The sequence below is a fragment of the Vigna radiata genome, chromosome 6 (genome assembly GCF_000741045.1).
Source record: "Vigna radiata var. radiata cultivar VC1973A chromosome 6, Vradiata_ver6, whole genome shotgun sequence".
Classification (NCBI taxonomy): domain Eukaryota; kingdom Viridiplantae; phylum Streptophyta; class Magnoliopsida; order Fabales; family Fabaceae; genus Vigna; species Vigna radiata.
The window spans coordinates 25,482,408-25,507,777 of record NC_028356.1 but is presented as its reverse complement, the minus strand read 5'-3'; the positions used below and the strand labels follow the sequence as shown (position 1 = coordinate 25,507,777).

General features: G+C 33.0%; 1 protein-coding gene across 1 annotated transcript; it reads left to right on the top strand.

The window, feature by feature from the left end:
* Positions 1-441: 441 nt before the first annotated feature.
* On the top strand, positions 442-21,662 carry LOC106764257. The gene is made up of 16 exons (XM_014648520.2): positions 442-581; positions 790-948; positions 1,111-1,257; positions 1,418-1,678; positions 1,837-1,907; positions 2,358-2,433; positions 2,664-2,843; positions 4,470-4,529; positions 6,034-6,119; positions 6,430-6,599; positions 6,690-6,781; positions 6,863-6,992; positions 19,329-20,401; positions 20,481-20,776; positions 21,105-21,263; positions 21,364-21,662. Exons 1-16 carry the CDS (start codon positions 537-539, stop codon positions 21,374-21,376), a joined length of 3,018 nt encoding a protein of 1,005 aa, XP_014504006.1. The 5' UTR covers positions 442-536; the 3' UTR covers positions 21,377-21,662.
* The last annotated feature ends 3,708 nt before the right edge of the window (positions 21,663-25,370 follow it).

The window sequence follows — 25,370 nt, the reverse complement described above, 5'->3', positions numbered from 1 at the left end:
TTTACATAATTTAAAATAATATCTGAGAGAATAAAAAGATGACTTAAAATAAAACTACTAAAAATTTATAAATTCTTAAATCATTAAAGTGTATAAATTTTTTAAAAAGTTAGAAACATTATCTTCTCGACAATAAATTATATTTAAATTTTTAAATATTATAATGAACAGAAAAATAGTTAAGATTTGAATACATATTTAATTTTAATTTTAAATAATTATCAATATATTACTTGGATTTTAGAATCTCAACAGTAAATATATGATTTTATGAAAAACAATTGGATTAATATATTATTTTATGAAATAGAAATTCAAATGTCAAAAGTAAATTCTTTGGATCTTAGCTATTATTAATTAATATTTCAACACACATAATTAAAAAAGTTTTGTTTTCTGTTACATTCCATTAAATAAATACCGCCGCTTTTCTTGAAAACCCTCATTCATTCAATCACCAACTACCTAATAATTAAGCAGACGCATGCAAAAAGCGGAAACCGGTCTCCTTCGTGTCAAAGCTCCAAAGCTCCAACATGAATTCTACAGCGAAACTCACTCCAAGAAAAAGAGCATCCAAGGTAGAACTTTGCTACTATAGTGAGCTATTGCTTTGCATGTAGCTCAATTAGATTGATTTGCTGTGAGTTTTGCATTGCATGTCACTGATTTAGAAGTATTTGTTGATCGATGCAAGTGTTTATTCACCATTGCAAGTTGAATTTGAAATTTGCGAAGAGAATGTGAAAAGTGAGAGAATTGTTTTTGCTCTGTTTTTTGCTGGAGCAGAATAGCACACCGAAGAAGAATACCACACCGAAAAAGAATAGCACGCCAAAGAGGAAGAGCACGCCGAATAAAACACCTAACAAAACCAAATCAGTTGTTGCTTCACCAGTGTCTGCTCAGAAGATTGATCTGAGGTTGGAGGCAAAGCTGTCTGCGGAGGTTAAAGTCTTTTTTTGTAACTGTGACTCTTGAGTTCTTTTTCTTGTTCTTGAGTTGCATGCAATAGTGATATCTGATATAATATTAATTATGTGAAATGTGGGTGCATTGAGATAAGTGTGATCTGATATGTAGTTTAGTTTTTGCCCCTTCTTGAATCAGATTGATGCGAAGGTGTATGCTGGACGGAGAATACATCCCTTTTTTTCCTTGTGGAAGGAGGAAAATGAACGACGCCGACAAGCTTTATTGGCTAGGAGGAAAGCAAAAGGAATTAGTGATTCCATCCATGTATTTGAAGATGTTCAGGTATGATAATTATATCAGTGATTCCATTTTGCTACATAGCCTAACAAAATTTTAACTGTCTCAAACCCAGTAAATTGAAACAATTTGACTGTGAACTTAGTTCTTTAATTCAGTTAAAAGTTTGAAATTTAGATTGTGCAATTTTCTCTTGACAATGCAGGATAATGCATCACCCATTGACTGGAGTGACTGGACATTTTTGGATAATACCACAGTTGCATATTTGGATAGTCAGAATTCAAATTTATCTTTTATGGAGGACGCGGTTGAATCTTTAAATTTTGATAACATACATAGTGCGTCTGAAGAGGATGTCATAGATTGTCCAAGTCAACTTTCTATACAGTCACATAATAAGCTGGACATATCACAACCAAATTCAGAAGTTAAATGTCTTTTGAAGACCGAAGATGACGATGTGGTATATAACTTTCTTTCTTTCTTTTTTCTCTGTACCCAATAACCTGAACCTTTTTAAAGCTTTATACAATGAGAACAGTCTTACTTGCAAATTGTTTATAACCATTTCTAAAACTATTTTGCAAATTGTTTATAACCATTTCTAAAACTATTTTTCAGGACCTGAACTTGGAGGTGAATGAAAATACAGGATACAATGATATTTTCAGAAAGCAGGAACCACAAGCAAGGTTAGCATGACCAAAATCAAATCTTTTTCTTTTAATAATATGTGCATTCTAATAATATGTACACATGTACATCTTAATTTATGTTTATGTCATGCCTATCTCCATTATGATTAATTTATGTTTATGTCATGCCTATCTCCATTATGATATGGCTGCTATTAATTACTTCTTTTCTGAATAAATTGCATCCCTTAGTTTTTTATTTTTTCAGCTGCCAAACTATATTCATTGAATTTTGGTTTTTTTATTCCATGAACTATATATATATCCTAATAATTATTTTATTTGTGACTATTAAAACATGGTTGTTGGGAAATTTATTTTGGGATGGTATACTAATATTAGAAATTTATTTCTGTTGTCTTTTTGTCTTCCTTTTAAACTATTAATCTAAATTTGGTCTAACATCTTTTATTTTGATCAGTTGCAACTTCATTTCTTGTCTTGCAGAATAAGGTCTTACCATAATTGTGAAGGTAACAACAGCTTATGGATAGACAAGTACAAGCCAAAAAAAGCCTCTGAGGTCAGACCTTCTTCTTGTTCATATTGTAATTCTTTTTTACATGATACAAATACAAGTTTCAGCATGCAGAGTGGTTTGTGTTGCAGGACTGTCTTAGGTGTGAGATAATAGTTGCATGTTTGTATTTGAAGAATAGAGTGATTTGTGTTGCATGAATGTCTTAGGTGAGACATAATATTTGCATGTTGTATTTCCTGATTAGAGTGATTTGTGTTGCATGACTGTCTTAGGTGTGTGGTAATGAAGAGGCTATGAATTCCTTGCGTGACTGGTTACATCTTTGGCATGAAAGACTTTCTCAGTGCAGAAAAAGTTCCTATAACAAAGGTCGAAGTGATAGACAAGATGCTTCAGAAGACATCCATCAGGGTCCTCTGCAGAGTGTTCTCTTGATTACAGGACCAATTGGGGTGCGTGAAAATATATTTTTTTCAATAGCTTACCAACTAATTATCCATAATTCTTTACATTGTTGAAAATCTAATTTAATAGGTGACACAATCATAAATAAGAGAAATAGAGAATGAAAAAGTATAAGCAGACCAAATCACATGGTAATATTTTGAAAATACTTCTGAACTTGAATTTTTTTGGAACTTTCAGTGGTATACCGAAGCTAGATAATATTAATTTATCTTTACTTTTGTAATATTAAATATAGGGTTTATTTGAAGGTTTCTTTTAATTTGTATTTTCTTAAATAAAATCTCCTTTATTTTTATACCTTACACAAAATCCCTACTATTTTAAAAATTAATACAATAATTACAAACCCTATATTATAAAAAAAATTTAAAAATTCTGAAATTGTAAAACTTTTCCTAATTACATCAAATACGTTCTGTTTCTTAAATAGAACACAAACTTCATCCTATTTTATTTATGCTATAATTAATACCTATATATCAACATGTTTAAGAATTATAATTCTTAAAATGATAAAAAAAATTTAAATGATATTGAAATAATACTACAATAAGACAATAACTTTTTAATAAATTGTTTTTACTCATAATTAAATTAATAAGCCATGCTTTTAATTTTATACTATATAGTGGTGAATATTTATTTTAAAAATACTTTATTTCATTTTATTAATAATTCATGGGATTAAGATTTCATTATTTTTGTAACTAAAAATTTAAATAATACTTTTATTTTTAATGTGAGATTTTAATTCATTTTATTATTTATTCTTATATTGTTACTTATTAACTTCTACAATAGAGATATGTTACTTTTCTATTTGCCTCCCATTAGAAGTGATCTTTTTGTTGGTTATTCATAACCGTGAGTTATAACTGACATTTTTATTCTTTCTTTATTATGTTGTTTTTGGTCTTCATAATGGGCGAAATTCTAACATCTATACAAGAGTTTCTGTGATAGGAAATTACGTCCAACACTTTTTCTGTGTGTTTCATTTTTAGTATCAGCTTTTGGTTGGGTATGGTGTTCTATAATCTCTATTATATCCGGTCATATTTGAGAAACTATGTATAGATATAAATTTGTTGGCGATTATGATAGGATTATAAAAAATTGAATTTCGAGTATGATGCAACATAAAAAGCAGTTGCAGTAACTCACTCCTTTACTTGTTTGTGTGCTATTTCTCTTAACATCAGTATTTAGGTTATCAATGACTCTTCATTCTCTCTTTTTCTGTTTTTGATTGAGTGAATGTATATAAAATCCAAACTTTCTCATTTTTTCTTCCACAATTTTCTTGACTTGGTAAGCATAATATTTTTTCCCTTTGTTCAATTATGCACAGTAATGATCACGAAGTTGTCGAATTTTTTCTTCTGGTTATTATGGCAGTTTTAAGAAGTGTATTTTTTATATTCTTGATATTTTGATTAAAGGTACATGAATAAGTCTATTTCCCTTTTGTACCTAAAAGAATGCTGACATAAATACATTCAACTTGGTTGTAGATAATTATCATCATCTATATGTTCTTGGAGATAATGCAACACTTTTTCTCATCACTTTTTACTGATTGCTAAAACCATTGTTTTGTAATGTTGCAGAGTGGCAAGTCTGCAGCTGTCTATGCCTGTGCCCAAGAGCAAGGGTTTAAAGTTGTAGAGGTATATCACTACTTAAAAGTATACTTTTGAATATTTATGTTTTTCATTGATAACTTGCTAGTAAGCTGAGTGTGTTCCTCACTTATATACAATGATGTAATGTGATCTTATATCTCTAGTTGATATGATTCCTCCAACATCCCACTCTCACACTTTAGAATAAAATATATCAGAAATGAAACAAGATATTTGCAGGTGATCTAATTGCAGAACAAATAGACTTTGCTATCATCTTAGAATGTAAGTTTGATCTAATTTATCCACAGAGAACTTGAGTTTTCCACATAGTCTATACTTTCATAAAACATTTACTAAACCTTCTGGTTCCTCTAGATCATCCATAAATTATTTGTTTCTTTTCTATTTGTTCTTTATACTAAAGAAATTAGGCTGAAAAGCTACATTGACCTCCATGCCCACCAATTGAATCAAGAAGTAATTATGGATAAGTGAAATCAATTTCCCAAGGGGTATTCTCACCTTGGCCAGAAAATTTTGGCTTTTCAATATCTGGACAGGGAAATATTCCCCTTCCAGAATCAGCATTGAAAGAATAACCTTCTAGAGACTATTATTCTCTTTGATGTGATATTATTGAAAAAAATAAATTCATAATTTGAAACACTTTGTTGCTGAAAGAGCTCCTTCACTTCTTGCAAGTTACCATAAAATTGGGGACTCTTTCAGCATTCTAATTGATCATATTTTTGCTATTAGATTGTTCAGAACTATATCATCTTCATCTTTTAAATTAACCTTGCTTTTCATGGAAATTTGGAAATCTAAACAAGCTTCAAATCATGATGGCCTTGTTAGCAACATCATCTGATTTCACTCTGTCTATCCTGTCCTTGTGCATACTAGAGAAAACACTAGACAATCCACAATTGTAAATGTTTCAGCATCTATCCTTTTACCGTAATAATTCTACCTCTGTTACACTCTTTTTCCGAATAATATTGCATCTTCCATATGACACAGTGCATCTCCACCAATCACCAATGGTTTGTTTCACAAATTGGAGGATCACTAACCAGAGGCATATGGAGCATCCATCTACTTTCTTACTAACCAGCAGTTTCCTTTCCTGTAGTCATAGTAGTAGTAGTGTTGGGAACAAGTAATTTACCCTTATAGTGGCCTAGTTTCCAATACGAAGTATTTGAGAAACAGATGTGGGATGTACCCTTCACTCCTATATGAGAGCTTTTTGTAATATCTTCTGTTGTCACTTGTTAAAACTTGTCCTTTCTTTGCTTATACAAATATGTAATTTTGTAAATTTATCTGAAAGAAAAGCAAAATTTACTTTGACACCCAGTAAAAAGATTCATCTTACAACCGAATTTAAAAATACAAGAATGTGTATTAGAATTTTAAATTAAAAAATAAAATAAATATAATTAAAATATTATTATCTTAAATATTCAAGTAGGTGCTCTGCATTTGGTGGATGTAAAAATATAATCACTCAAACAAAAGTTTGTCTCTCATGTCTCAACAGATCAATGCATCAAGTTGTCGAAACGGAGCTGCTCTCACTGCTATCAAGAATAAAATAGAAGAACCTCGTGCAGGCAAAATCACAAGGTTTATTAATCTGTTCTGTCTATGATTGCTGTTACTGAACTTTTATTGCTGTGTTATTTTATGTGACCATAATCTATCTTGTAGTACTGTTATTTTCTTTCAATATTTTGTTGACTAATTTGAGTGTTATTTTGTTTGAGAATCTTTTTTCTTTCACAACTAGTCAGCACATCATTTAAATTCTCCAAAAGGAATATATATACCCTCTGTGGAATACCATAGAGAAGACAAAACTATATTCTGGACATACAATAGCATTTCGTTAGCAGTTCTTCCAAAATCAAGTAATTATCTGTCTTTGTATTGGCAGTTGTTTCAAACCTGTGAAGTTGCTTCCTGCTTCTGATGATGAAGCCAGCCAAACTTTAATTCTAGTTGAGGATGTGGACATCATTTTTCCTGAAGATCGTGGTTGTATTACTGCCATACAACAACAATTTTCGGCCACCAAAAAATGGCCTATTATATTTACCAGCAATAGTAAGACGACTTATTAAATATGTATCTTTGCCCAATCCTATATCTTTTACTTGCTAAAACTTATTAAATAATGCAATTTTTTCAAATTAGGAAATAATGGTGGCCTACCAAAAAGTTTTGCAAGACTACATGTTTCTTTCTCATCTCCGTTGCCAGATGAGTTGTTTTGCCATATATACAAGGTATGTTCTAAGATGTCCATATTTCAACCTCAAAGCTGGGAAAACTGAACCTGAAATTATACATATATGGATAACCTGCAGGTTTGCATGATAGAAGAAGCCAATATTAATCCTCTCTTATTGAAAAAAATTATCCAGTCTTGTGATGGAGATATTCGGAATACTATTATGCAACTTCAGTTCTGGTTCCAGAGTAAAAAGTATACCGAAGGTGTATTACAAAGCCCTTTTGTTGCATGTCTCCATGCTTTTAGCTGTTCAAATTTGAACTTAATGTGTGCATTGATTGCTCTCATATTAAGGCCTATCGTATTCGTGTTAGCATTAGCTTTTAGAACATGAATCTTATTATATTATTTATTGATTATTTTAGGAAAGATATAAATGGTTAGAGAAGGTAGATCATCCTAAAAATATATAGGGATGAGCTGTTTTGAAACTGATTGATAAGGGGAAACCAATTGTACCCTTGATCTCAACCTATTCTCTCTTTATGTATAGAAGTCTTCCTGATTATTCCCTTCAACTAAATCAATCTCAAGAAGATACACTAATAAAGAAACAGGCCAATCCATATATTAAGTCACCCGTGAAACCAAAATCAGATTTACTATTAGCAAAATGACACACTATTTGGATAATCTGATTTACTTCATTGAATTGCTATTTGCTTTGCTTAGATATGTGAACTAGACACTTACAATTTATAGTTCATCTCCAAGCTATAAAAATCTACCATTAAGACACAATTATTACTGTTGATTCTTGTACTCTAAAACCGATAAAACTCTTAAACAAATACACAACTCATTTAATTCTATTACATTTAAATTTATCTTAACAAAACTCTCCTCTAAAATGTGTTTTTTTCTTTCATCATTCTTTCTTACATTCTGACTTTTCATGTGTATCATCCCACACCGAATTTATTAGTCAATGTCGAATTCTGTTTTCATTATGGCTAACTTATTTTTCATCCTGACTGACTTCTCCATAATGTTAAGTGACTTATTCTTGATCTTGACCGACTTGTCCTTTGCTTTAGCTGACTCCCTACTAATCCTGCTGCCAGAACGGGCTATAGCAGCTTCAATTCTTTTTTTGTTTTCTTCTTTTCTATAGTGACTATCCCCACACTCATTAAACATCATTCTACCTCCAGTATCATTGTGTTTGTTTATGTTTCCGAAATTTGACTTGGCAGCGACAACTTTGCCATGATGGCGTTCTCGTTGTTAACATGGGCAAGTTCCTATTTCAAGTTGTTTTGTGTCAACTCTCTCCATATCTGGCTCTCCATGTTGAGACTTTTCACACTTTCTTGAAGCATCAAATTGAGCTTTCCTAGACGCTGAATCTTCTCATCTTTTTTTTTGAGCCTCTTGTATCGTTATCACTAACATTTTCAATTGCACTGCTTCTCAAGCTCCACCCACATTCTCTCTGTGTGATGCACGATGAAAGGTCAATCTTCAATATCTTATGGTGCTTTATCCTTGCCGCTTCCATCTCCAAGTTTGTGACCCTCATCATCATGACCTTAGTCATTTGCCACCTCCACGCGATTGCACCACTACTTGACGCATCTCCTTGATCTTTTTGCTACTCGTCATGCTGTTGCTTCGCAAACAGTCAAACTCTGCCTTCAGATTCATGATCTCCTCCTTCCTCATCACATTCTCGTTTACTAATTCATCACACTCTTGTTGCAACTTTGCTATCTTTGTCACACCACATAACAATTACAATATATATATATATATATATATATATATATATATATATATATATATATATATATATATATTTGAAAACTATTTATAGAAGAATTTAACGTCATAATCAATCATCAATGATAATATTGAATCTTTCCATAAGCCTTCATTTCACATATAGTACAAATGGGTCACTTTATATCTTTCTTGCACCAAAAGGACACTTATGAGGACTATGATTAAACTCAGCTTGCATTATATATTCTTTGCAAATATAGGTTATGATAGGAAGAACTGCGGGTACTCAACCCATAGGTTACATATTCTCTTGGCAGTTTCTTCATGCACCCTAGAATTTCTTTTTCCATTTTATCCTTTCCAATTTGAAAGTCATGACTTTCAGATTATGTAATCTGAAAGTAATTTAGAAATTACAAAATACAGAAACTATTTCTTTTTTAAAAATAAGACTTTCAAATTATATAATCTGAAAAAAAAAAGTTTTAGATGGTTTTTAAATTACACAATCCATAGTTCTTTTGGCTTCGGGGTTGCATAATTAGAAAGTAGTTTTTATTTTTAAATTGTGCAATTCCAGAATCTTTTCTTAAAAGAAAAATGACTTTTGGGTTATATAATTTGGAAATCACTTTTAATATTTGAGTTATATAATTTAGAAATAAAAAATGACTTCCAAATTATATAATTTAGAATATGACAAAATTAGAAAAAAAAAAAAAGGTTATAAAAGTAGAAGAAAGATATGGAGGTGGAGAAAGAAACTGTCTTTTCTCTTTCATGTCGTATAGCCCACAAGTTTAAATTCATATTTATCGTGCAACCATGATAAATTAAATCCAAAACAAAATAATAAAATAATTAATTAAATATTACAGTTGTTTTCATTGCTAAGTACTCGTAAAAATCATAATAATAAAATAAAGCTAATTTTGAAGTTTACTGTCTCTCTTTATAATACCAATTGACATGCCACTGGGTAGATTAGCTACTGAACTGTGGGGAACGAAATCAGTCCCTTGCAATATTAGCAGGATGAGCAACCGCGATGTTTTCCCATGAATCTACAAACAAGGAATAAGAAACAAAAGCCCCGCCCTCCCTATTTCTAAAGTTTAGGATTTTAAGGAACCCATGATAGAAATCCCAACATGAGAATGGGATAGACAAAGAAATAAAAGAATTCTTCTGAATATGAGAAAGAAATAAAATCATTCTTGTGAATCAGAGAAAGAAAGGAAAAAGAGAGAGGGGTCTCACGATACAGGGGAAATAAAAAAAATGTTTTCATTTGTTTTTTCTTCATAATCTTCCTTAAACGAGGCTTTTTCACGTTGAGTTGCTTTAATTGTAACCATTATAGTGGAACGACCACGAACATGAGCTAAAAAAATATCCAATTGTGATCTTGAACTTCACTCCTATTAGTTACAAGATCTTGAACCCATCACTATACCTTCAAATATGTGAACTAGGTATATAAAGTCCGCTCAAAACATCAGCAATTATATTTGCTTTATCTTAAGGAAGGGAAATATTGACATAGAGAATAATGTGTATTATATAAGGGAATTTAGAAAAATAAAATAAAAGAGAGTTATGCAATTAGTTGTTTTAGAGAAAGACTTTATGAGAAAGTCCATAAATAATTTTCATTTTGGAAGTGTTAGGAGTCTTTCTTTTTAGTTTTGAAAGTCTTTGACATTGTAGGACCTACCTCATCAAGGGGACATCATGGAGATTCGGATAAGAATATTGGAGAAATATTGACCAAGGTTTTCAATATTTGGACTTATCTATTTTATCTATAGTTGAATCTTATACCATGAAGATGTAGGAAAAGTAAGAAGAAGATATGTGTTGGTATCGATTGATAGTAGTTTAAGAAATTAACACACAAATCTTACTAAACAATGTGAATAACACTCTAATTTCGAAAAACATATTACAAGAAAACATCTAACCACTTCGAAGGGAAGAAATTCCCTCCTACACAAAATAAGCCCTGTTATGAAACAAAATACACACAACAATCAGAACTAGAACACTCCTCCTCCTTAAAAGACAAAAATTGCCTAACTACTAATTAAAACTTCTCCTAACTACTGTTAAACTCCTCCTAATTACCCCTAACCACTTCATACTAACTTCTATTTTTATTTTTGCCAAACTATCTAAAAACTATCTACAAATTGTCTAATGCATTACATATCTTATCATTACTCGTCGCTGCAAAACAACCTTTTCCTCAAGGTTGTAGTCTAAAATCTGGTCCTTAATTGTTGCAACAACTTCCCATGCGATTGCCTCAAGGCTTCGCTTCGTTTCGACAACTAGTTTTTTGATGTTGGGTTTACTAGAGACACCAATAAAATTTCCACACTCCCAATCTGTGAAATTGTTGCCAAACTCTCAAATAACATGTTTCCCTTGTTCCCTTCAACTATCCTTAGTTGAGATATTGTAAGATCTTCCCAAGAAAGGTTATGAGATTTTTCCTTCCAGGTCTTGAACCCCTTGATTGCATTTTTTCCCATGTTATTAATGGTTATGTGTACTTGATAGGATATAATGTGATAAGATATAATGGATGCAGGAGAGAAGGAAATAGATCAGGAAATAGTTGTTAGTTGATTAGTTGGTTTGGGGGCCTCTATAAGAAGGAAGGGAGGTCTTGTGTAAGGGTTAGCTTTTGATATTCATTGTATTGAAAGGAGGTTGTTCATGTGGAGGGAGAGTGTTCCCTTGAGAGTTGGGTGTTGTACAATGTATTCTTGATTACCAAAATAATATATTGTTTTTGTCTAGTATTTTGTGTCTGTGTGTGATGTTTTAAGTGATAGATAGATTTCTTGACCAAAGAAGTCTATCAAATTGGTCTGACCTGTCGGATCATTGGGAGATGAGCGTGATGGAAGGAAGAATGAAGGCTCTGGAGGGAAGGATGGATGGAAGAATGAATGCTTTGAAAGGAAGGATGGATTCGCTAGAGACAACAATGGAGGAATTAAAAGCAGAGACATAGGGTATAAGCCAAGAACTTAAAGAACTCAAGCAAGTTCTTGGAGGAAGGGCCAAGAACTAGGGAAAAGGATTAGAAGGCAGTCAAAGGTTTGTAAATGGAGATCAAGATTCTGTTAACAGAGGAAAAATAGGAAGGATAAAGGAATTTCTTCAAGATGTCTTGAAAGGAAAGAAAGAGGGAAAGATAAGTATGGAGGCTGAGAAAGATATTTTGCAAGATATCAAGAAAGCGAAGAAACCCTCAAATAAAGGAGAAAATTCAATCAAAACCCAACCATCAAAGAACTTGGAAGAAAAAGCAGTCTACGGGTTCAAGACTTGGCAACAAAAATCCAAGAATTTTTCTTAGGAAGATCTTGCAACAACTCTTCCAAGGATAGTTGAGGGGAATAGGAGAAGCATGGTATTGGATGGTTTGACAATAGTAACATAGACTGGGAGTGGGAAAATTTTCATCCAACAATTCAAGATATGGGAGTCTCAAGTACAATCAACACCAATAGATCACTTAAGGGAGTATTCCTTTGGAAAGCTACAAACCCTATGCAAAAAAGACAAGTTTCTTTCCCACATCACCAATGTAGACATGGCTGAGTATTTGTCTAGGTGTTTGGAAAGCAAGGAAACAAATATCACTGCAGAGGACAGGGTTGACCAAGACCATGAGAGGGATGTTGTTACCATTATATCAGGGAGTAGAGTGTCAGAAGCTGCTATTTTGAGTGTTGATTGTTTTACAGGAATTAGAGTGCAAGATAGGAGAGAAGAAAATACATGTGAAGGGAAAGGCAAAGACGAAAACTGTGATGGAGACATTATTGGTGTGGCTGCTGAGAAAGTTGCAAAAGTTGTTTTTAGTGGAGATAGTGTGGTAGGTTGTGGTGTGTATGTCAAAACATTGAAGAAGGGGGAAGAACTGTTGAAGCTTAAAGCAATGGTTTTAGGGAGTGACCCAACTATGGTTTGGGTGTCCATGGGAGCATCCACTAGGGTTGTTACAAATCCATATCCTGAAATTACTGATGTTATAACACCTAAAGATCTAGCTTCTAACAATGGCCACAAAGGAATTTCCAGGTTTCTTGCAAAATCTTTATTAACTAGCCATCATATATTACTCACAAGGGTGGAAGGTAAAGATGGTAGGAAATAAACTCAAGGAATGGAAGTAGTGCAAACAGTTTCAAAGCGAACTGTGATACTTGTGCTTACAATGTAAGAGGTCACCAGGTTAGAAAGTAGTATAGAACAAACATATGGTCCATGGGAATCTTGGAAAAGAAGTCATTCTTATTAATGGAACAGAAAAAGTCAATAATTCTCTCATATTGTCCACCACTAAGCCTTCAGACCTGAATTTACAAGCAGTAGCCAATGGGTTCCCTTCATATGATAACATGTTGATGAAGATAAGCCATGAGATCAAGCTTCACGATTCCAACCTTGAGAACAAGGTTGTTTTGCAGCGGGGTGTAATGATAAGATATAATGTGATAAGATATAATGAGTGCAGGAGAGAAGGAAACATATTAGGAATTAGTTGTTTATGGTTAGTTGGTTGGGGGGCCTTTATAAGAAGACAGGGAGGTCTTGTGTCAGGGGTAGTTTTTTATATTCATTGTATTGATAGGAGGTTGTTCTTGTGGAGGGAGAGTGCTCCCTTGAGAGTTGGGTGTTGTACAGTGTATTCTTGACTATTAGAATAATATACTATTTTTGTGTGGTATTTTGTGTGTGTGTGTGTTGTTTTGAGTGATAGATAGATTTCTTGACTAAAGAAGTCTATTAGTACTTCTGTTATTCTTGTGATGTTATGGACTTCAAAAACATTTTCTGTCCCAACACCAACAACTTTTGAACCATCTACACTCAAAATAGCCTCATCTTTTACACTCGACCTTCTTTCCTCTGTCTTCACACTCTTTTACTGTTTTGACATATCCACTAAGACCTTCTACACTATCCCGACTAAAACCAACAGCTTTTGCAACTTCATTTTGAGAAGCAGGAGTCACAACATTCCCTTCAGTCTTAGTCACTATTATCCTTTTCTCCTTTCTTCCCCTAATTGATCGAATTGTCTCCTCCATTTGAGGGTTTCTTGGCTTTCTTGATATCATGAAGAAGTTCCCCTCTCCCTCCCTTTCTTTCTCTGTCAACAAATTTCTCCCTTCCTTTATAGTCCCTTTTTCTTAATCAGGACATCTAGAATCCTATTACATTCTTGTATCATTTCTTACAATTTTTGGAAACTTTTTCTCATCTATTGATGCCATGCCCTCACCTTTTCCAATTTTTTGGTCCCTCTCTTCAGAGTATTGAAGCTTCCTTTCATGCTTTCCCTCTAGATTTATAATTCAGTTTAAAAAATTAACGCACAAATCTTACTGCACAATGTAAATAACACTCTAATTTTGAAAAACATATTAGAATAAAACATATAACAGCTTCCAAGGGAAGAAATTCCCTTTTACACAGGACAAGCCTTGTTCTGAAACAAAATACGCACAACAACCTGAACTAGAACACTCCCCCTCCTTAAAAGACAAAAACTGCCTAACTACTAATTAAAACTCCCCCTAATTATTGTTTAAACTCCTCCTAACAACCCATAACCACTTCATACTAGCTTCTATGTTTTACTTTATCCAAACTATCTAAAACCTATTTACAAATTGTCTAATTCATTACATATCCTATCAGTAGGGGAGTCACAATTTTATTTTTTTTGAAGTTTGTGCAGTTACTTGATCTTTCAATAGAATCTACTCCACCTTATGATGTCACATTGGGAGAAGGATACAAAATGTAAACAGAAGGATGTTGTAGGGATGTAGAAGCGTAGTTGGAAGAATACAAGTTCAAGGAGACATTTTTCTTGTTTGAATTTGGAGAAATAAATGTAATTTTGGGTGTAACTTGTTTGGCAACGTTAGAAGATGTCAAGGTGAATTAGAAGACTTTATCTAGGAATTTCTGCAATCAAGGCTAACCAATCAAAAATTAAAGGAGAACCCACAAGTTTTGAGAAAAAAAGTGCAATTGAAATGGTTTATATTGTATGGGAAATGAAAACCTGACAAGTATTTCAAAATTTGAATCATTTTTCGAGGTGGAAATTATCTTATTTGATTTTAGAACATCCAATCCTTATCTTTGAATTTTCTATTCTGAGCAATGGATCTTCCCTTACTTGTCAATCTCTCTATGGTGGTCTTAGTTTCACTTTGAGTCATGTCAAACTTTTGGACTACTACATTGAATCTACCGAACCATGCCTTGGGAGACTATTTAAGAGCACACAAATATTTTCCGAAATGACATACTAAGCCAAAAAACCCCTCTTGAGCAACAAACTTAGGTAGTTGATCCATATATATTTTCCCCAACAAATTATCATGTAAAAGAACCTTTTTAACATCCAACTAGTAGAGGTTTAATGTCGATGAGCACTCAAAACTAACAATAATCTAATAGAGGTCATCTTCACAACTAGAGAGTGTGTGTCACCTTTGACTACCAAATAAACTTTAAACTGATCAACAATGCCACTATTTTGAAGAGAACATAGTTTATTGAGCATGGCTTGTGTTAGGACTTTAGAGAGTATAGAAAAGGAGAAAAAGAATAGAGAAATAAGGAAGAATACATAACTGCTGAGCGGTTAAGGGGGGCGGGATAGGTGTCTATATAAGAGACCTTTTTTGTAGTTGGGGGGGGGGGGGACTGCTTTGATTGTGTTGACCGGTGTTATACCTGGTGAAGGAGGCTAAGCTTATGGACTTTAGATTGTATTCTTTGTTCTTTTACTGTGAATAACATACTTTCTTTACTCAATTCTTGTGTTGTGGCTATTGGAGTGTGCTGGGAAGTGCGAGAGTTAGGTTTCTAAATTCAGATTCCTAACAAAAGTGGTATGACCTGCTGGATCAAGAAGTTTTCGGATTACTGTACGGGTGAGAACGAAAACGATGAAGGGAAGAATGAACGTAGTCGAGGGACGATTGGAGCACATTGAGATGGCCGTAGACGGGTTGAAGGCGGAATTAGCGGCAAATCGTCAAGACTCTATCGCGATGTGCAAAGACATCCAAGAACTGATGCGCATGATGGGTGCGCGCACCAAACACACCAATGAGAACTCCGATGGAAGCTAGGGTTCTTTCAACGGCAATCAGAGGGACCGCGGCAACGACGTAGAGGGGGAGCAATTAGAGAACCTACCCAATTGGAGGCGAAGGGTGGAATTACCTACCTTTGAAGGACCCGACCCTCTGAACTGGATCAACCAGGTCGAAAAATTCTTTGAAATACAAAAGGTGGCGGAGGCGAAGAAGATCGAATTGGCCCATATTAGCATGAAGGGAAGCACTAATTATTGGTTTAAGTTTTGGAAAGATAAAGCGAGCGAATGGTTGTGGGAGGGGCTTAAGGAGGCTTTGTTGATCAGGTTTGAGAGTCGCCACCGTTGCGGCATTTTTGAGAGGATGGCGGCGATAAGGCAAACAACCACCGTGAAAGAGTACGTGTAGGATTTTGAAGCACTGGCTGAACAGACGAAGGCATTTTCAGATGACCAATTGTTGGGGTATGTCCTGGCGGGCCTAAGGGAGGAATTTCGGTGCCAAATACGACCACACAACCCATGAAATTTGATGGCTGCAATGAAATTTGCGCGGGATGTCGAAGAGGCACTACGTGGGTTAGGTCTGAGTGGTTGGGCAGCACCCAAGGACTAATAGTGGGGTCGAACGATGGGAGGAGGAGCGGTGGTGGCGAGAACCGAAGCAGCGAGGAGTAACCCGGGGAGGACTGTCGCAACTGAGAGCGTCAGGTCGGTGAGGAGAGACAACACAGTGGGAATTAGCGTGGCGAGAGAAGGAAATCCCAGTGGAAGTGATGACAGAGGACGAAACTCGCGGAACCTTCCCTACCCAGAATTTCTAAAGCGAAGGGAAGAAGGGAGGTGTTTCAGATATGGGGGACTTTTCAGGCCAGAGCACCAATGCCCTAAGAGGAGTTTACGAATAGTGTTATTGGCTGAGGATAAAGAGACAGATGGAGCTCTCGACCTTCTCGACTAGCGGAATAGGATAACATTGCATGAGCAGTTTCAGTTCAACTTGATCTTCAAGGGGGGAGTAATGTTAGGACTTAGAGAATATAGGAAAGGAGAAAAAGAATAGAGAAATAAGGAAGAATACTTAACTGTTGAGTGGTTAAGGGGGGCGAGACAGGTGTTTATATAAGAGACCTCTTTTGTAGTTTCAGGAGGGTGGGACTGCTTTGATTGTGTTGACCGGTGTTATACGTGGTGAAGGAGGTTAAGCTCCTGGATTTTAGATTGTATTCTTTATTCTTTTACTGTGAATAACATACTTTCTTTACTCAATTCTTGTGTTGTGGCTATTGGAGTGTGCTAGGAAGTGAGAGAGTTAGGTTTCTAAATTCAGATTCCGAACAACTTGTCTCTAAATAAAGTAGGCCAAGACATCATCACTTATAATTTTAGAAAGAAATGCAAAGGTAGGAGAGAGACAAATGTAATAAGAGGGAGACAAACGATGATAACTAAGAGTGATACAATGAGGAGACATATTATGTACTTCTATGAAGTGCTAGTAGTAAGATTGTGCTTTAAAGGTAGGATTGTAAAGAAAAAATGACATGGCATCAAAATAGAGTCAATAGTTGGCCAAAAAGAAAGTATTAGTGCTTTTGCTTATTATAAACATGTTAAGGGGACTAAAATAGTGAATCTAGTGGTACACTGAATATGTTTGGGGAGTCCCAAAATGGAAAGAAATTAAAACATGGTAAGGAAAAAGCCTAAAGATGTTGGCGTTAGTTGAAATCAAATAATGACAAAGGGAGGGTGAGAAGCAGTAATAACCTTTTTGAAACCAATGATAGCCTCAAAAGGCACACTTAAATACCTAGTCAAAAGTTTATCAAGGTTCGGGATTGAGATTATCAAACAAAAGATATGTACATGATGACATAAAGAGTTAATGGGTACAAAAGGTTGATGAGAGAACAAAATAGGGTGAGGTATTTGGTTGTTGAGAATAGAGAAGGGAATGTGATAAAGGATATAACATGTTATGTGAAAACACTATCACCACCACAATTGTTAAAGAATACAACCATGAAGTAAAAAGGTTTGATTTGTTTTAATAAAGTGTCTATTATTGCATTTCGCTACTCCCAATTTATTGAGGACCATATGTATATGAAGTATGATAAAGAATACCATAGCAAGTCATGAATGTACGAAAAGAATGGGAGAAGCATGAATAAAAACACCAAACTGATTTTTAACTTTATTATGAAAGGATTAAATATGAAAAACAACTCATAATGATTTGTCGTTAAGGAAAATCAAGAACATTAAGAATAATTATGAATAACTGTTTGATAGTGACCATTAGTGATAAGGGTTCATTTTATATTTTGGTTGCAAGGTGTTTGTGATTGAGAAAACTATGAGAAGACCACCACTGGACACGAAGATAATCCCTTCACAAGAGTTCAAAAGAGAGGAGAAGATTCAATTAACACATGACAGAAAATAAGATATGAAGCACAATATAAGGGGTATGAAAGATAAGAAACATGAACTTAAAGAACTTGAAATAACAAGAAGCAAAAGATGAAAAGAAAAGGAGATGAAGAAGAAGGGGATGGTGGCACATTAGTTGGATGGACAAACCCAAGATGAGTAGTGGTTTCTGTCACTTGAGCTGAGGTTCATAAGACAAGAGAAGAGAGTTCACTCTAAGAAGAAGTACCCACATGGTTGAACAAACTCAAGATGAATGGTGGTTATTGTCACTTGAGCTAAGATTCATAAGACAAGAGAAAAGAGCTCACTCTAAGAAGAAGCACCCACATGGTTGAACAATAAGTGTTTAATACATAAAATGATAAACTCTTTACAAGTGGCAGAGAGGTCTTTTAATATAGACTTTGGTAAGGACCTTTTAGCAAATAAAGAAAACATAATTCTAGAAGGTAGGGCAACTTAGATGACTCCCAAGTTCCACTCCAAGTGATGGGCCTTAGTCCAAGTCCTCCTTTCCTCTTTCGTCATACCATTGGAGGAAGTCGTGTAAAGCATAGAGGGTGTCACCAAAGTAGGCGACATACTCAGTAAAACATACGATGAATAATACTGGTCAATTTTGGGACCAAGTTTGTAATGTTGGCGCGGTGTCGGTGGTTGGACCCCCTTTCCTCGTCTCTCTAGATCAAGGAAAAAACCAGTTAGCTTGCCATTTATCAGAACCGAACAATTTAAGCATCTTACACGATATGACTAAAAACAAAGACCAAAAGGCTTTTAAGACAGAAAACAAAAAAGTCCAATTTAGAGTATCAAAAGATTTCTTAATGTCAATCTTGAAAGCTATATTCCACAAAGACATTGTTAAAACTCAATAAAAAGAGCTTTGTCATCGTTGATGTTCCTGTCCAATTTACGCCAGAATAACATTAGTCAAATCCCAGAAACAGCCTCTCCACGTACGTATATCTGAGGTTGGAGCCTCATTCTAGGTTGCTCCTTTAAAAAAGGTCTTAAAGTAAAAACTAATGAAGATGTTTCTTCCCATCCCTTTTCACTTCCTATTTTCTCTATACATGTTTAATTTTGTGACTTCATTTTTACGGAAATATTTTTTCCCAATGTATTTTGATGAAACAGTTATGCATAGATCATAAATATTAGCTAATAATGCAACGTAAATCCCCATTCCAGAAACATAACATTTTTATTGTTTACTGTCCAGACAGGAAAGTGCCAAAGGTGTATGGTATGCTTCCTTTTGATGTTGAGGCTTGTCACCAGATTATACCAAAGATACTACCATGGAATTTTCCCTCTGAGTTGTCCCAACTCATTGAGAAGGAAGTTGCTAAGTCAGTAGCCACAATGGATGAAAACTCGTGCTTGCAGGTTTTAGATGTGAAGTTTACGAATACTGATTATGTAGGGAACAAGAGGAAGATAATCAAGAGATCCCTTACAGACTGCAATGGGTTTGAAAGTCAACAAAGTGCTATTTCTGAATTTTCCAATTGCTCTGGATGGCAAAAGGGCCAAAGTAAACATGTACTGATGAGCTCTGCGAATCATCCAAATAATGCACATTCTTTAGACGTTCATGAGGAAGTTTACAAGAGACATTCCCTTGAAAGCAACAGTGAATATCTCTTAAAGTTTCAAATGAATAAAACCTATCCAAGTACATCATTTTGCAAATCTGATAGTTCTGTTTTGGAAAGAGAAACTGCTTATGATGCATGCTTAAATGAAACGCATAAATCATTTTATGCATCCTGTTTCCCTGGATCAATATCCGTTCCTGAGACAGCAATTCAAAGTGGAATAAAGCCAATGACTGGACCAGTGTCTTCTTGCAGTCATGCTGATTCAGTACAAGTATCTCTCAATAATGAGCTGACACCAGTCACTTTCAATGTTTGTCAATCCTCAGACAAATTGCAACCAAATTCTGATCCATTTGCAAATACTGAAATTCCAGACTCTTCTTTTACAAAAGCAGCTGTGCAAACCTTCAGAGATGGAAACATGAAAACCACAACTGTGAGTAGTGTCACAGATGAGTGCAGTCATGCTGATTCTACATCAAACTCAAAGTCTTTTGACTCCAGTTCATCGGTACCAAAGGATATGGTACAAAAATTGTGGAGGGAACTTCGTATATGTCAAAAAGATTTAGGACAGCACGCCAACCCAGAACAGCTGAATGTAATTCAAGTTCTTAAACTTACTAGTGGGCTGACCGATCTAATTTCTGAAGCTGACTTATTGTTTCGTAATCACCAACAAAAACAATGTGTAAGTTTGTTAAAAAGTGTTTTTTTTTTTGTTTTAATTTATATTGTACCACCACCTTAATTATTACAATAATGTGCAGGGTATCATGGAGCCTCCGATGAACCTTTTTGAAGAAGCCACAAAGAGTTGGTATGATGAGCAAATGATGATGTCTACAGTTGCTGTACATGGTTTTTCTTTTTATGCCAAACATATATCAGATGTAGGATCCATGTTTGATTCTAAGAACGAGGTAGATCTAATCTCAGAGATGCTGGCTAGCACTACTAATGTTATGGGACTGGGAAAATTGTCTAGACAGGACCAAACAAAAAGCACTAGTATCTATGCCAATAAGCTATTCGAGATGAATGACCCGACAAATGATACCAAGAGGTAAGTATTCCATGATTTCAATTTTAGAATAGTCATGCATGTAGGGAGGTTCAATACACATATACATAGATCACCAAGATATTGTTCACTTTGGATCAAATCTTCACGAATTTGTTTTAGATATCACTCTAAAGAAGCCAGGTATCTTATGTGTATATAAACCTATGTCTATCTCTTATTTTATACGATACGGAATTTTGTTTGTACCCACAATACACATACCACCTTTTTACCCTCATAATTTGAAATGTTAGTGCAAACAATTCCACAGCTATCTGGCACTCATTATCTTAAGAAATTTGTTAATGTGGAAATATGGTGAAAACAGAACATCTCTTTCCAACGTGATGGGGTCTATCATTCCAGAAAGATCATCCTTGTCAGTGAAAGGTCTTGCATTAAGTGAATATATGTCTTCAGTACGCCAAATGTCAACTTCTGAAGGTTTCCGCATCCCACATGGTTCAGAAAATAGGAGAAAACGAAGGTACATGTTTTGAAGCAAATTCAGTTTTCAGCATTCTTATTATTTTTGAAAAGTTAACCAAGAATCCTTGAATTGTTGCTTGTTCACATAATGTTTACAGGAAGAAGTGTTGATCCACATTATTTGAGTGATGAAGATATATCATTGGTGTGCAAAGGTGATTTGTACAGAATGATTTCTTCAAATGGAAAGCAAAAGTAGATGATCGAACATTAGAGCATGAATTTAATTTAATAGTAAAGACATTTGTGCTGTAAAAATAAAAGCGCTGTTGATTTTGTCTATGATAATAATCATGGGCTGAGACGATAAAATAAACTGCAGCAGCGATGGGATTACCAAATGAAAATTGTATGTACGATTAATTGTTACTGAAATAATCTTGTTTTAAACAGAGAATTCTGTTGTTGATTCATCTATATCATAATTTTCTTGGTCAAACCTGTACAAAAGATTATATCGGAAATGGTTTAAAATCTGACTATAAATTTTACATAAGAATAAAACTGAGAAAAATAAATAAGAAAATTCATGAATGCATGAGATTCATACTCTTTTAATGTGTTGTGATTGCGAGCAATAAGTTTTTGTTGATTCCATAATTGTTGGAATCCAACTGCATATCACACAAGTATTAGAAATATGAGAAGTTAAATCATATATAAGAACAAAAACATATAAATTCATTATTTTAATAATTTATATGACACGATAATTTTTATATTTTTTAATATTTTTATTTATTATTTATTGTTATGATATATAGTATTTTTTATATTTTTATATAATTATTTTTATTTTTTAACTATTTTTATAAAAATTATATATAAAAATTTTATTTATTATAATATAATAATTTATTATCATAAATTTTTATCAGTATTATACATATATTGAAATTTAAAAGGTAAAATATATATGTTTAAATTTAAATTATCATAACTGTAAATATTTTAATTTCTTTTTATAATTTGTTAAAAATAATTTTTAATTTTGTCAATATCTTTTCATTTCTTTCTTTTTTTTATGTGTTATTTATATTAATTTGTAAATAAAATGAGCATAAAAAATCAATATTTACGTAATTTCACTTAATATTGGTATAGATTATCTTAATTTTTTGGATTTAAATCGATTCAACTTAAATTAGGTATTGACCAATTTCATTAGATCTTGATTCATGTTAATTTTGATTTGGGATCGAAGATTTAAATTAAGGTATACTTGAATTATTTGACTCAATTCAACTTAAATGAATTACTTAATTTAACTTAAATTTAGAATAACTTAACTCAATTAGACTTAATTTGACTTGATTTAAACCTTAATCAAGTTTTTTCTAAACTAACTTATTTTGATTTGAAATCAAAGACTTAAATTGACCTAGATTTAGATGACTTAATTCGATGACTATTTTTTTTATAAAAGAAAAGTTTAATATTTTATATATTATCCTAATTGATAATCACTCTTCATAATTACCAAATAATATCAAATTAAAATTATTAAAATATTTAATTATTTTGAATAAAAACTATAATAGATAAAGAAATAAAACAATAACTTTTTGGACCGGAGCTTCATCCACGGTTAGACAGTTTAAATTGTATTTATATTTGGTAAACTTAATTACCTTTCAATAGTTAGATCCAAAATCAAACCTTCATAGTTGGAAAAATGTCTCAGACACTATGGTTTGAGGTGACTTCCCTTTTCATGTTTCTGATTTGAAAGTATCAATATATAGATGGTTTTTTTGGGTGATTGTTGTAATTAGTTTTTGTCTATATTATGGGAAACTCTTTTGTATCTTCATAATAATACATAATTATCTATTTTCTTCTTTTTCATAAAGATAATACCCTTATTAATGTGACATTTTAAACTTTACATTGAAAGGGTTTATTGCACGCAAGAAAAAAAATAAGTGTCTGAAATTATGTCGTAAAATGAAAAGTATTTATATTTATATATTCATTTGTATAAAATTAAATATGTTTTTAGTTTTCGAATTATCACCTAAAATTAAAATTTGTTGTTTTCGAAATTTTGATAAATTTATATCTGAAACTTTAAAAATAAATAAATATAATAATTTAATTTATTTATCTTAAATTTTTTAATAAGACAAACACATTTTTTAATAAACATTAAGTGAGAACATGATATAAATAATTTAAATATTAAAATAAAATGCTGTAAATATGTTAAAAAATGTAATATAATTAAATTAAAAAATTATATCGATTTATTTTTAAAGTTTAAAAATAAAAATATATAAATTTTTAATTTTACATTAAGAACTAAAAAAAAATATGTAACTTAATTTTAGATATTTAAAAGAAAAAATTGGTGAATGGGAAGATGGCAATCATAGATGTTCATGTCTCGTTATGTATATGATGATATCTATAACACGTAAAAAAAGCAATATTTTCTTTATAGAAATATAAAATAGGAGTTTGTATGATGCATATGCGATGCATGATGGAGAAAATACATCTAAATACATACTCTTTCCTTCTAGCATCATGTGATAAAAGAAAAGTTTGCATAGAAGAATGAGATCCACTTGGAGAGTGAGTGTTCATAATTGGATTGTACCTTTGCAGAGGACCATTGCAATTAAGGAAATTAAAAGCACTGTCCCTTCTGCATGCAGATCCATATACGATATCGGTGTACGTTATTTCAGTACAATTATACTTGCTTATATTTTAAATACTTTGCATGTTCACTACACTTAAATGCAAACAATAAACTACAAATAGTGGCAATGAATTGAGCAATTAATTTGGTTTATTGCTTATGGTACTACCACATGTCCTACCACATGCCCCCTTCTTTAATTAAGAACCCCTTGTCACTTTCTTCACTTCCCACAACCAAAAAACTTCACTTCACCAATATATAAAAGATTCAATTAGTAATTTGCTTTTTATATCTAAGTATTTAATTTGTTTTAGATTTTTATGTGTGTATTCTTTCAAGTATTTATAGTTTTAATTTTGTAGGATATATAGAATTTGTCCTCTTCAAGTCAAATGAGGAGTTATGTTTATAGAAGATATTACAATGTTCAAGTAATTTAATATCAAATAACAATAAATGCAGTTTTAATGAACATAATTAATGTTTTTCATAAAATATGTTATTTATATTACTATTTATGGGTCTTTACCTTGATGAGTTTAGGTTATGTGGCCTAATTACATGTTAATATCGTTTTGATCCTTTGTTGTTAACTTAATCAATAATTTATCAATGTCAATAGAATGGTTGGTATAGTTCCTTCACGGATGAATATGTTTGGATCAACTACATGTCAAGTTAAATGGCCAAGATATACTTAGACAAATACAATACTTATACTCAGATGGCTCTATTGTGCTCGAACATGTAGAGTACATTAGCCTTCCAAGTTAACATGTCATACATTGAAGTCTTGTGTGTTGCTACCATGATATCGGTCATCAACCTGGTTGTCATGTGCAAAGAAAAATTTGTATTTCTTTAGTTATCTAATCTTATAGTTATAGTAGCCCCAAAGCCTCAAGAAGCATAACGATGAAGAGTGCTAATTTATTGGTGTCAGATCATGGGGAGTGCAATTGTCGTGACCCTTGGCCCTTGGATCTGAAGAGACCTAATTGATGAATTTAAAGAGGTGAGAGACAAAGAGTCACAAAGTGAAGTCTATAAATAGTATAACATTTGTCTCATTTGCTTCTTTGTTCCCAATATATGTTTCAAGAGTGTTCTAGTACCGACTAGTATCAAGTATGTCTTCCAGTAGTTATAATATGTTTGCTAGGGACGACCCAAAGCTGAGTAGTAACGAGTCTTTGGCTGATCCTTCTTTAGGATATTTTGTAGTGAACCGAGAGGTCACAATAGAGACAGGGATATATCCGAACTATGAAATGGATGAGTCAAACTGGATAAAGAGGGGAGCATATTGTTACCAATAAGGAGTATTGGTAAATCTTGAAGACAATTGTTTTGATGATGCTGCAAGAAGTCTTAGTTGAAGAAGAGTTTAAAATTATTTAAAAGCAATTTGTAGAAATTAAATGTAGTAGGAAAGTCTTATAAACTTTGTAAAAC